Genomic DNA, 11,242 nt, shown 5'->3' with positions numbered 1-11,242 from the left:
TGATGATGATGATGATGATGCACAGTCCACAGTTTTCCATTTTAACATAATAATTTGAAACAGTAGGACACGTGTTTAAAAAGGCCACAAGGCTCACTGATGGATTTGACTTTGATTGTTTGGGTGGATTCAGCGGGGACAGAAGATGTGGAGTTGACTCCTCCTCACTCAGACTCACTGAGCAGAGAGACCGGTCTCCCTGAGGTCTCAGACACACCTGGCCCTGCTGTGATGGTTAGCTAACGGGTTAAAGATTAAAGGTGTGGACTGGGACTTTGAGCTCCTCGTGAGTCGTCAGGTAGGAAACACACAGTCAGCGTCCTGCTCACCTGAAGAAGACATGGCGTCCCTAAAGTCAGGTAAGACAGACGGGCAGGTGGGCTTCAGACGAGTCGCTGTAGGTTCTCATGGCGTGTTTTCATCCCACGACCTCGATTTGAACCTTGGACTACCGTCTCCTGGACGAACGGCGTTCTCAGCAGAGATTAAAATGGCGTCCTCTTCTTCCTCTCTGCAGACTCCAGCATGGCGCCAAAGATCACGGGAGAGCTGCTCAGGCAGCTCCGACACGCCATGAAGAACTGCAAATACTTCACTGAGCCCATCCACGCATACATCATCCCGTCTGGAGACGCACACCAGGTCAGTCAACACACACACACACACACACACACCTGCATGAACAGGAAGTGTCTGCATCCAGTACGTCTGGCATGTCTGATGTTTCCAAGGAGCACCTGAAGGCAGCATCCCAAAGCTTCGGACACGTACGTTCACTTTCACACCCTGACCTGATTAACTTCTGAGCGTCTCCACTTCACCTTCTCCATTAATCATGCCCCCTCAACCCCCCCACCCCCCACCCCCCCCCCCCAAGCTCCATCCATCCTACTTCACTCTGATTGTTCATGAAGCCCCCCTCCCCCCCGTGTCTTTCAGAGTGAATACATCGCCCCCTGTGACTGCAGACGGGAGTTCATCTGTGGATTTAATGGCTCTGCAGGTAAGTGTGTCATGTGAGCTGTAATAACGTCATATAACCACCAGGAGGCCGGATCAGGGAGCAGCTGTGTAAATCACAGCGTGATCAGTGTAAAGGTCACTGATGTCAGACTGTTTCAGCCCTGCTTAGAACAGGCTGTTTCTGTGTCTGTAGCTTTAAATATGTAAATGAGCTGTGTCTGGCCACGCCCCCTCTCTGGAAGGGCTCGGGTGTACTCGCTGCTTTCTGGCTCCATGTCCTATTGTTTACGGTGAGAAGGCAGACTCAGAGGGCAGAACAAACACCTAGCTGTGGGAGTGTCACCCACCTGGGGGAGGGGCTACTGCCCTTTGTGATGTCATGAAGGGAACATCTCCAAACAGCCTGTTTGAGCTCACATGTTCTGAGACGTGGAGCAGGTGTTTTTAGTAAACAGGATGTGAGTGGCGTGTAGATGAGGAGGCCGCACAGTCCCAAAGAGGGGCGTGGTCAGGATCAAAATTGACGTTGTGCTCTACGTTGTTTGTTGATGTGATGTGCAGGTACCGCCATCGTCACGGAGCAGCACGCCGCCATGTGGACTGATGGGAGATACTTCCTTCAGGCCAGTCAGCAGATGGACAACAACTGGACCCTGATGAAGATGGGTGAGTCCGACACGTGATGAACGGCGTCCTCGCACTGCGGGAAACGCACGCTCCTTCACTTGGTTCCTTTTTGAAGTCCGGGCCTGCAGCAGCCCAGTTTAAGTCCCTCGCTTCATGCAGCCAATCAGAGAGCAGCATTGTTTTGTCACAGTGTTTGTTCCAGCATTTACTCTGAGTGCCTGGTTCTGTGTGAGCGAGCACGCCGTCCTCCTCTCGGTCTGAACGAGGGTTTACACGTGTGAGCGAGCACGCCGTCCTCCTCTCGGTCTGAACGAGGGTTTACACGTGTGAGCGAGCACGCCGTCCTCCTCTCGGTCTGAACGAGGGTTTACACGTGTGAGCGAGCACGCCGTCCTCCTCTCGGTCTGAACGAGGGTCTCTGACTCCCCCCAGGACTGAAGGAGACCCCCTCTCAGGAGGACTGGCTGATCAGCGTCCTGCCAGAGAACTCCAAAGTGGGAGTAGATCCCTGGATCATCGCTGCAGGTGAGTTTGACCTTTGACCCCAACAGAGCAGCAACAACACGACGACAACATGAGCTCTAATGGAGACAAGACAAGTGTGTGTGTGTGTGTGTGTGTGTGTGTGTGTGTGTGTGTGTGTGTGTGTGTGTGTGTGTGTGTGTGTGTGTGTGTGTGTGTGTGTGTGTGTGTGTGTGTGTGTCAGCCTGTGTGTGTGTGTGTGTGTGTGTGTGTGTGTGTGTCTAACAGCTGCTTGGGTTTCAGATCAGTGGAAGAACATGTCTAAGGCTCTGACGAGTGCAGGACACTCCCTGGTGGCCGTGCAGGAGAACCTGATCGATGTGGTCTGGACGGAGCGCCCACAAAGACCCAGCACGCAGCTCCGGACCCTGGGACTGGATTACACCGGTGAGTGCGTCACGACGAGCTCTCATTAAGGGCGGCGTGCAGGCAGCTCACCCTGAGTGTGAAAACATCATGAAGACAAACACACAGTCAGCTGACCGCCGTCCTCCATCTTTGTTTACCTTCTGAAGTCCCGTGTGACCACATGACAGTGGGTGAGATCTCGTCTCTGTCTGTGGTCGTTTTTTTGGCGCCTGTCTTGATGATGCTGTCTCTCTGCAGGGACATCCTGGCAGGACAAGGTCACGGCGCTGCGAGCCAAGATGACGGACAGGAAGATCAGCTGGTTTGTGGCCACGGCGCTGGACGAGATCGCATGTACGTTCACTTTGTCAGAATTACACACTGATGCAGAATCCAAACAGGGAAGACGTGGAAGCTCAAGGTTCAGATAGTTACATAAGGTTAATAAACGATGGCGTTCCTTTTAAACTGGTCGCTCGAGTCAACACTTCACGGTGTAATGTTTCAGGTGTATCAAGGTCTGACTCATTTAGAGTGACCTGGTTCCAGGCGCCACACAAAGCATCTGAAGTGTTACAATAACAGCTCCGGGCCGTGTGCACGCCTCTCTCCGAGAAACAGGATCACAGAGAGGCGGTGTGTGTACGAGCAGCGCCTGACGTCACCGTGGTTACATAAGCCCGTTAGAGACACCATCACGATCCAAGGACCCTGGGGATGCACGGGTGTCCCTCCAGAGGGCCGTTTGAGCACCTCGTCAGGCGAGCCGGATGACCTCTTGTTTCTGATTGTTGGTCTCCATTAGAGCGGCGCTCATGTTGATTGTCATCAGAGGGTTTTAACGGGCGACAGACTGGGAGGAGCCATCCATCGTTGATTTAACACAAGGCGACTTCTTCACGTCTGCCAGCTTTTAAAAATGAGACTCTCTTACTTTAATGATCGACAGGAAAGAAAAGCACTGTAGCTTCAGTGTTTAGCCAGCTCTGCATGTAGAGACACTGTAGCTTCAGTGTTTAGCCAGCTCTGTATGTGGTGGACACTGTAGCTTCAGTGTTTAGCCAGCTCTGCATGTGGTGGACACTGTAGCTTCAGTGTTTAGCCAGCTCTGCATGTGGTGGACACTGTAGCTTCAGTGTTTAGCCAGCTCTGCATGTGGTGGACACTGTAGCTTCAGTGTTTAGCCAGCTCTGCATGTGGTGGACACTGTAGCTTCAGTGTTTAGCCAGCTCTGCATGTGGTGGACACTGTAGCTTCAGTGTTTAGCCAGCTCTGCATGTGGTGGACACTGTAGCTTCAGTGTTTAGCCAGCTCTGCATGTAGAGACACTGTAGCTTCAGTGTTTAGCCAGCTCTGCATGTGGTGGACACTGTAGCTTCAGTGTTTAGCCAGCTCTGCATGGGTCTGTAAAGCTTTCTGCGTTCTAACCTCTCTCCATGTTTCATCTCCAACATTGATCCTAGTTTGAGCAGCTTTCTGCTGCTGGAGCTTATTAGAAACATGCAGAGGCTTTTTAGCTCGGGTACAATCACTTCTATCTGAAGCAGTTCCACTGCCCGCTTCCATCGCTGCAACACCTGTTCACCTGATAACTGCTCTCATATCTGGCAAACCCAGGGGCGTCCAAAACGGCCTTCAAAGCCCCGCCTACCTTCTCTGGTCCAATCAGATCTAGAGCATTCAGGAGCAGAATCTAAAGTTAGAAGGAGGACATACTGGCTGCTGCATTGTTGTCAGAGAAGCTTCAACACAGCAGGTTTCCTTCATGATCACACAGGAAGAGAGCAGCTCTCTGATTGGTCCTTTAATAAACACAGCTCTCTGATTGGTCCTTTAATAAACACAGCTCTCTGATTGGTCCTTTAAAACAAGAAGTGTGTTCTTTACCAGGAGCGATGCTGTGATGACAAATATCCATTATCTCCTCTTCAGGGCTTTTCAACCTGCGAGGTGCAGACATTGAGTACAACCCCGTGTTCTTTGCTTACGCCATCGTGGGGATGAACACAATAAGGTAAACCAGGAAGTACAGCAACATATCAGCTGGATGTGGACGGGTCGGCTCCGGGACATTTGTAGAGCTTTCACACAGACAGAAAGTGCATGTGTGACGTAGTGCTGCACCAGTTTTCTGTTTCATCTCTTCAGGACACGCTTAAAGAGCTCACATGTGTTTTCCTTTGAGAGATTTAAGAACATCACTGTTAAAATATCAAACACCAATGAAGCTCTTGCTAACAGCCTTTAAACCCACATGTCCTTCCCTGACCCTCCTCTCCTCGCTGCAGGCTGTTTGTGGACTTGAAACGTCTCTCTGATCCCGCCTTGAGAGACCATCTGCAGCTGGACTCGCCCAGCAGGTCGGAGCTGAGCATCCAAACGTTCCCGTACGAGTCGGTGTACGCCGAGCTGCAGGCCATCAGCGCTGCACACGGCCCCAAAGACAAAGTGTGGATCTGCGACAAAGCCAGCTGTGCGCTCACGCAGGCCATCCCTAAAGTGAGTCATGGACCGCAGACACACCGACGGGGAGCAGATTGGGTTCTCTGATTTCAGACTGTAAAAGTTCTCTTTTGATGTGTTTCAGGCCCACAGGTCTCCCATCCCCTACACGCCTCTCTGCCTCGCCAAGGCCGTGAAGAACGCCACCGAGATCCAGGGCATGAAGATGGCTCATGTAAGAACCGTCGGACCGCCCTCATTATCTGCTGTGTCATCTCCAGCTGACTTTATGACCTCTTTATAAACGCACTGTGATTGGCTCATCCTGCACCTTCCCCCTACAGATCAAAGACGCCGTGGCGCTCTGTGAACTCTTCGCCTGGTTGGAAAAGGAGGTACTTCAATTATTTCTCTTGTAGTTCTTCTGTGATCTTGTAGTTCTCTGTGATCTTGTAGTTCTTCTGTGATCTTGTAGTTGTTCCTGTGATCTTGTAGTTCTTCCTGTGATCTTGTAGTTCTCTGTGATCTTGTAGTTGTTCCTGTGATCTTGTAGTTCTCTGTGATCTTGTAGTTCTCTGTGATCTTGTAGTTCTTCCTGTGATCTTGTAGTTCTTCCTGTGATCTTGTAGTTTTTCCTGTGATCGTGTAGTTTTTCCTGTGATCTTGTAGTTCTTCTGTGATCTTGTAGTTCTTCTCATCTTGTAGTTCTCTGTGATCTTGTAGTTCTTCCTGTGATCTTGTAGTTCTTCCTGTGATCTTGTAGTTCTTCCTGTGATCTTGTAGTTCTCTGTGATCTTGTAGTTCTCTGTGATCTTGTAGTTTTTCCTGTGATCTTGTAGTTCTTCTGTGATCTTGTAGTTTTTCCTGTGATCTTGTAGTTCTTCCTGTGATCTTGTTGTTCTTCCTGTGATCTTGTAGTTCTTCTGTGATCTTGTAGTTCTTCCTGTGATCTTGTAGTTCTCTGTGATCTTGTAGTTCTTCCTGTGATCTTGTAGTTCTCTTGTGATCTTGTAGTTCTTCTGTGATCTTGTAGTTCTTCCTGTGATCTTGTAGTTCTTCCTGTGATCTTGTAGTTCTTCTGTGATCTTGTAGTTCTTCCTGTGATCTTGTAGTTCTCCTGTGATCTTGTAGTTCCCTGTGATCTTGTAGTTCTCTGTGATCTTGTAGTTCTTCCTGTGATCTTGTAGTTCTCCTGTGATCTTGTAGTTCTTCCTGTGATCTTGTAGTTCTCTGTGATCTTGTAGTTCTCTGTGATCTTGTAGTTCTTCCTGTGATCTTGTAGTTCTTCCTGTGATCTTGTAGTTCTCCTGTGATCTCGTAGTTCTTCCTGTGATCTTGTAGTTCTTCCTGTGATCTTGTAGTTCTTCCTGTGATCTAGTAGTTCTTCTGTGACCTTTTAGTTCTCTGTGATCTTGTAGTTCTCTGTGATCTTGTAGTTCTTCCTGTGATCTTGTAGTTCTTCCTGTGATCTTGTTTTTATGAGTATTCCTCTCTTTTATAATGACTTGATAAATACATGAAAACAAGCTTAATCAAAACAATGAAGTGGAGCGCTGATGTGGGAACCTTCGTTCAGTTCAGGTTGTTTTTCCAACAGATTGGAGCCGCTGGTCTTATTTTAACCCTTTGACCTTTCACTGACCTCTGAGGTTGTTTTGTGTTGATAGATTCCAAAAGGCACCGTGACGGAGATCTCTGCTGCCGATAAGGCCGAAGAATTACGCAGGTGGGTGTTTTGTTTTTGTCTAGTTTGGTGGGTGAGTTCTTCCTGTTTAACTTGCTTTAAAAATACTAACATACGGGGCGGCAGTAGCTCAGTCTGTAGGGACTTGGGTTGGGAACCGTAGGGTTGCCGGTTCAAGTCCCGGCACGGACCAAGTCCGGAAACTGGTCTGGTAGCTGGAGAGGTGCCAGTCCATTTCCTGAGCACTGCCGAGGTGCCCCTGAGCAAGGCACCGAACCCCAAAAAACTGCTCTGGAGCGCTCGCTGTGGGCAGCCCCCCTCACTCTGAGACGTCTCCATTAATGCATGTCACTAGAACCCTGTTTGTGCATGAGTGTGTATCTCGGCCTATGTGTGTGTTAGACAGAGTGTAAAAAACTGAATTTCCCCTCGTGGGATTAATAAAGTGTAAATTATTATTACTATTATTATTATTATTAACATGATCAGTGACTCTGCTGGAGTTCTATCCCCATCCAGTGGTCATGGAGGGTAACAGTCCCCATGCAGCTGAAAGCAGGGATATTATATAAGATCCAGGTCACGCCCTGATCTGCTTCCTCCACGGTTCAAATGTTTTCTGAGGATTCATTGTTCTGAAAAATGATGATTGACAGTTTGATAATACGGGTAAGAGTGAAACTTCTCTCACTCTCTTTCTCTTTCTTTGTTCACCTCTCTCTCTGTTTCTGTTTGACATAATGAAACTGTTACCTCTGCATGGCCAAACTTACACGACTACATGCCCCTGGGCTGAAACTTTTAAATCCCCCCCCCGTCACAGAATCCGAGAAGCGGTATGACGGTTTGCAGTGGCGCCAGCGGAGAGGTTAAAGTAAAGAGACACCTGCCCTGATTTTTTGGCTCACACACCGGTTGTCCTCGTGGTTCATCCTGCCCTGAACCTCTGGTTTATAGAAAACACATGAATGTCCAATAATCACATTAGAAGCTGCAGTGAAAGGAGCACTTAGTGTTCTCCGGGTCCTCCGAGGGAGCAGCAGCTGTCGTTCCTTTATCCAGGGGTCGAGTCACAAATCAGAGAGAGAGAGAGAGAGTGGGGAATGACGTGAGGGAAAGGAGCCTCAGGCCAGACTCGAACCCGGACGGCCCGCACACACGGGGCGCATGAACCAACCACCCGTCGACCAGCGCCGCCCCTCAGCTGTCAGGACTGACTGAGACGTTTTACTTTCTATGATTTAGCTTTAACCCTTCAGACTCTGGGACTCAGAGCGGCTTAGTCCCTTCAAATCCATGAAGGCAAGGCTTTTCATTTGTTTGAATGTATGGGCGCACCTACACGAGGCGACCTGTACCACGTCTAAGCACGCTTCACACCTCTGAAGTCCAGTTCCAGTGCACGGGTACACAAGGTGGACCGCCTTCATCATGGACAAACCCTGAAGTCTTCTGTGTCTGTATCTGACTCATATGACTCAGTGAATCAGACCCGTGGTTTCATAGTCCAAGATCCCGTTAAAGAGAACTAAACTGCCAGGTCAGGTTTGGTTTGTGGGCGTTTTCAGGGAGTCTTAACGTGAATGATTACAGGTCAAACCTCGTGGTTAGTATTTAAGTCAGCCTTTAACGTGTTCTACCTCACAGTTTGCACAGGAAGCACAAAATAGTTATTAGTGGGAGGAAAATGAAGGAGCAGTATTTTAGAGGACCGAACTTTGCGAGTGATGATGATGATGATGATGATGATGATGATGATGATGATGATGATGATGATGGCGTTCTTCTCTTCCAGTCAGCAGAAACACTTCGTGGGCCTCAGTTTCCCCACCATCTCCAGCGTGGGTCCAAACGGAGCGATCATCCACTACAGGTAACCGACCAATCAGGCGCTCCTGTGCACCACTTCCTGTTTGATGAATGGAGGAACGCTTCATCTTGTCCTGTGTGTGTCCTTTTCAGACCCCTGCCTGAAACCAACAGGACGCTGTCCCTGAACGAGGTCTATCTGATCGACTCCGGAGCTCAATACGTGTAAATAAGACGACCGGCACTTTCTTTGTACAGCTCAGCAGGGACCGCCCACTTTGTCGGCGGCTCTGCTTCAGGAAGTACATTTCCTCTGTTCAACTCCTCTGTTGACATTTTACAAAATCTTTGATGTAACCATGACAACCAGCCACCCCAATATGTATGACTATAGGACATTTGACTACACAGCCCACAATCCTTTGCAAATAATTCCCCATCCTCTTAATATATCAATAACAAGGTCATTAGCACGATCTGTTTTAGCTAACCAACTAGCTAGCCTGATGAGGGGCGGGAAAATTTTCCATGGTCGCATCGAGCTCGACCAATCAGAGACGTCGCAGTGACTCTGTGATCTTGGGTAATGTAGTTCTTTTCCCAGATATCGTGAATACGCCATGTTGTTTTTAAAGGTGTAAACCAGCGTTTCACACTCAGGTCGCTCGTGCTCAGTCTTCTTCTTCTTCTTCTGTTGGAGATCCCGAGTCTCACGGATGGGATGACCACTGATTGACACTTCATCATGGAATCATCTCGTGTGTAGCCGCCTTAAACGCCGCCTTAAACGCCGCCCTCTCTTGACTGAGACGCTGCAGTAAATGTATTTAAAGCCCTTTAGATTCTTCTCCTGTGGATCACGTGCGGTCCAGACTGTGGCCGAGGATCTGAATGCATCACAGAGGAACAGGTGACCTTCTCTGTTCATTTCCTGCTTTCACCTTCTTCGTCTTCTTCTGTCCTCGGCAGTGATGGAACCACTGACGTCACACGCACCATGCACTTTGGGACGCCGTCTGCTTTTGAGAAGGTACATTTGTATGTTTCAATCCATTTCTCTTTGATTATAAAAGAATCGAGGGTCGATTTAGTTACAGTCTCAATAGAAATGTATGAGGCGCCGGTGGCCTAGTGGTTAGTGCGCTCGCCTCATGTACAGAGGCAACCTGGTTCGAATCTGATCAGTGGCTCCTTTGCAGCATGTCATTCCTCTCTCTCTCTCTCTCTCTCTCTCTCTCTCGCTCTCTCTCTCTCTCTCTCACGTCTACAAACCCCCCGACGAGGAAAAAAGTCCATCCTCTCTGTCTTCTGCCTGCTCCACTTTTCAGAAAATGTGTGCTTTCCCTTCATGACATCACAAAGGGCAGTAGCCCCTCCCCCAGGTGGGTGACACTCCCACAGCTAGGTGTTTGCCCTCTGAGTCTGCCTTCTCACCGTAAACAATAGGACATGGAGCCAGAAAGCAGCGAGTACACCCGAGTCCTTCCAGAGAGGGGGCGTGGTCAGACACAGCTCATTTACATATTTAAAGCTACAGACACAGAAACAGCCTGTTCTGAGCAGGGCTGAAATAGAGGGGTTTATAGACATGATCAGATACAGGATCAGAGTGGATTTACAACAACACACTTCACACACATGATGAAGAGGAGCGAGGACACTGATTTCACCTGAAGAAGAGGAGGAGATAAAACCAACTTAAATGAATTCACAAGCAAACAGGACTTTATTTTTTTTGGTAGCCTCATGGCGGTGGAGGTTTTGGACAGCCTTTGTTTGACGTGTTGATACGTAAAGATATCTGATGAGTGAGCCTGTAAAACCCTTTTAAAGCTGAAGATGTGTAAAGATGGTTTTATTCAGCGAGCGTTGTCAAACATCGTGTGCTCTCTGGTTTCCCTGCAGGAATGTTTCACCTACGTGCTGAAGGGACACATCGCCGTCAGTGCCGCCGTCTTCCCCAACGGAACCAAAGGTGAGCCTTGACACGTGTCGTCGCTCAAGCGTGGACGATCTCGTACAGAGCCGACTCTCGGATGTCGAGCAGGCGTGGAGGATTGTTAGAGACGCTGGGCCGTGGAAGAAGTCAGAGGGTTCTGGCGTGTGTGGCGTCCTGTCTCCTCCTCAGACGTCCTCCTGGGCTGCGTGCGCTGAGTACCGGGCTTGGCTCTTAGATCCAGAATTTGATGGATGAACTTCTGTCCCGCTCCCTCCACAGGACACCTGTTGGATTCGTTCGCCCGCGCCACTCTGTGGGAGTCGGGGCTGGACTACCTTCACGGGACGGGACACGGTGTGGGCTGCTTCCTCAACGTCCACGAGGGCCCGTGTGGCATCAGCTACAAGACCTTCGCCGATGAACCTCTGGAGGCCGGCATGATCGTCAGTGACGGTACATGTTTGAAACCTGTCACTTTTAGCATGCTGTGCAAACATGGCCAATCAGGAGGGGGAGTGGCTTTAGAGGGAGCACACAGGAGGGGTGTGGCTTTAGAGGGAGCACACAGGAGGGGGCGTGGCTTTAGGGGAGCACACAGACAAGGGGCGTGGCTTTAGAGGGAGCACACAGAGGAGGAGGCGTGGTCTTAGAGGGAGCACACAGACGAGGGGTGTGGCTTTAGAGGGAGCACAGAGAGAAGGGGGCGTGGCTTTAGAGGGAGCACACAGAGGGGGGGTGGCTTTAGAGGGAGCACACAGGAGGGGCGTGGCCTTAGAGGGAGCACAGTAAGAAGGGGGTGTGGCTTTAGAGGGAGCACATTGAGGAGGGGGCGTGGCTTTAGAGGGAGCACACTGAGGAGGGGGCGTGGCCTTAGGCGGAGCACAGAGAGAAGGGGGTGTGGCTTTAGA

The 11,242-nt window shown here is 49.8% G+C and overlaps 1 protein-coding gene across 1 annotated transcript in view; it reads left to right on the top strand.

Moving 5' to 3' along the window:
* Positions 1–481: 481 nt before the first annotated feature.
* The window catches only part of xpnpep1 (X-prolyl aminopeptidase (aminopeptidase P) 1, soluble), an 11,746-nt gene continuing 985 nt past the window's right edge, over positions 482–11,242 (top strand). Inside the window, exons 1-16 of the mRNA XM_079373263.1 lie at positions 482–642; positions 940–1,003; positions 1,525–1,629; positions 2,023–2,115; positions 2,356–2,499; positions 2,719–2,814; positions 4,393–4,474; positions 4,749–4,959; positions 5,048–5,137; positions 5,247–5,297; positions 6,570–6,628; positions 8,382–8,459; positions 8,549–8,620; positions 9,365–9,425; positions 10,301–10,370; positions 10,614–10,787. Coding sequence (XP_079229389.1) covers positions 526–642; positions 940–1,003; positions 1,525–1,629; positions 2,023–2,115; positions 2,356–2,499; positions 2,719–2,814; positions 4,393–4,474; positions 4,749–4,959; positions 5,048–5,137; positions 5,247–5,297; positions 6,570–6,628; positions 8,382–8,459; positions 8,549–8,620; positions 9,365–9,425; positions 10,301–10,370; positions 10,614–10,787 — 1,567 coding nt within the window. The 5' untranslated portion in view covers positions 482–525. The remainder of the gene's footprint in view (positions 643–939; positions 1,004–1,524; positions 1,630–2,022; positions 2,116–2,355; positions 2,500–2,718; positions 2,815–4,392; positions 4,475–4,748; positions 4,960–5,047; positions 5,138–5,246; positions 5,298–6,569; positions 6,629–8,381; positions 8,460–8,548; positions 8,621–9,364; positions 9,426–10,300; positions 10,371–10,613; positions 10,788–11,242) is intronic.

The sequence above is a fragment of the Symphodus melops genome (genome assembly GCF_947650265.1).
Source record: "Symphodus melops genome assembly, contig: scaffold_270, whole genome shotgun sequence".
In the NCBI taxonomy this organism is placed as follows: Eukaryota; Metazoa; Chordata; class Actinopteri; order Labriformes; family Labridae; genus Symphodus; species Symphodus melops.
This window is presented reverse-complemented; position numbering and strand designations above follow the sequence as displayed.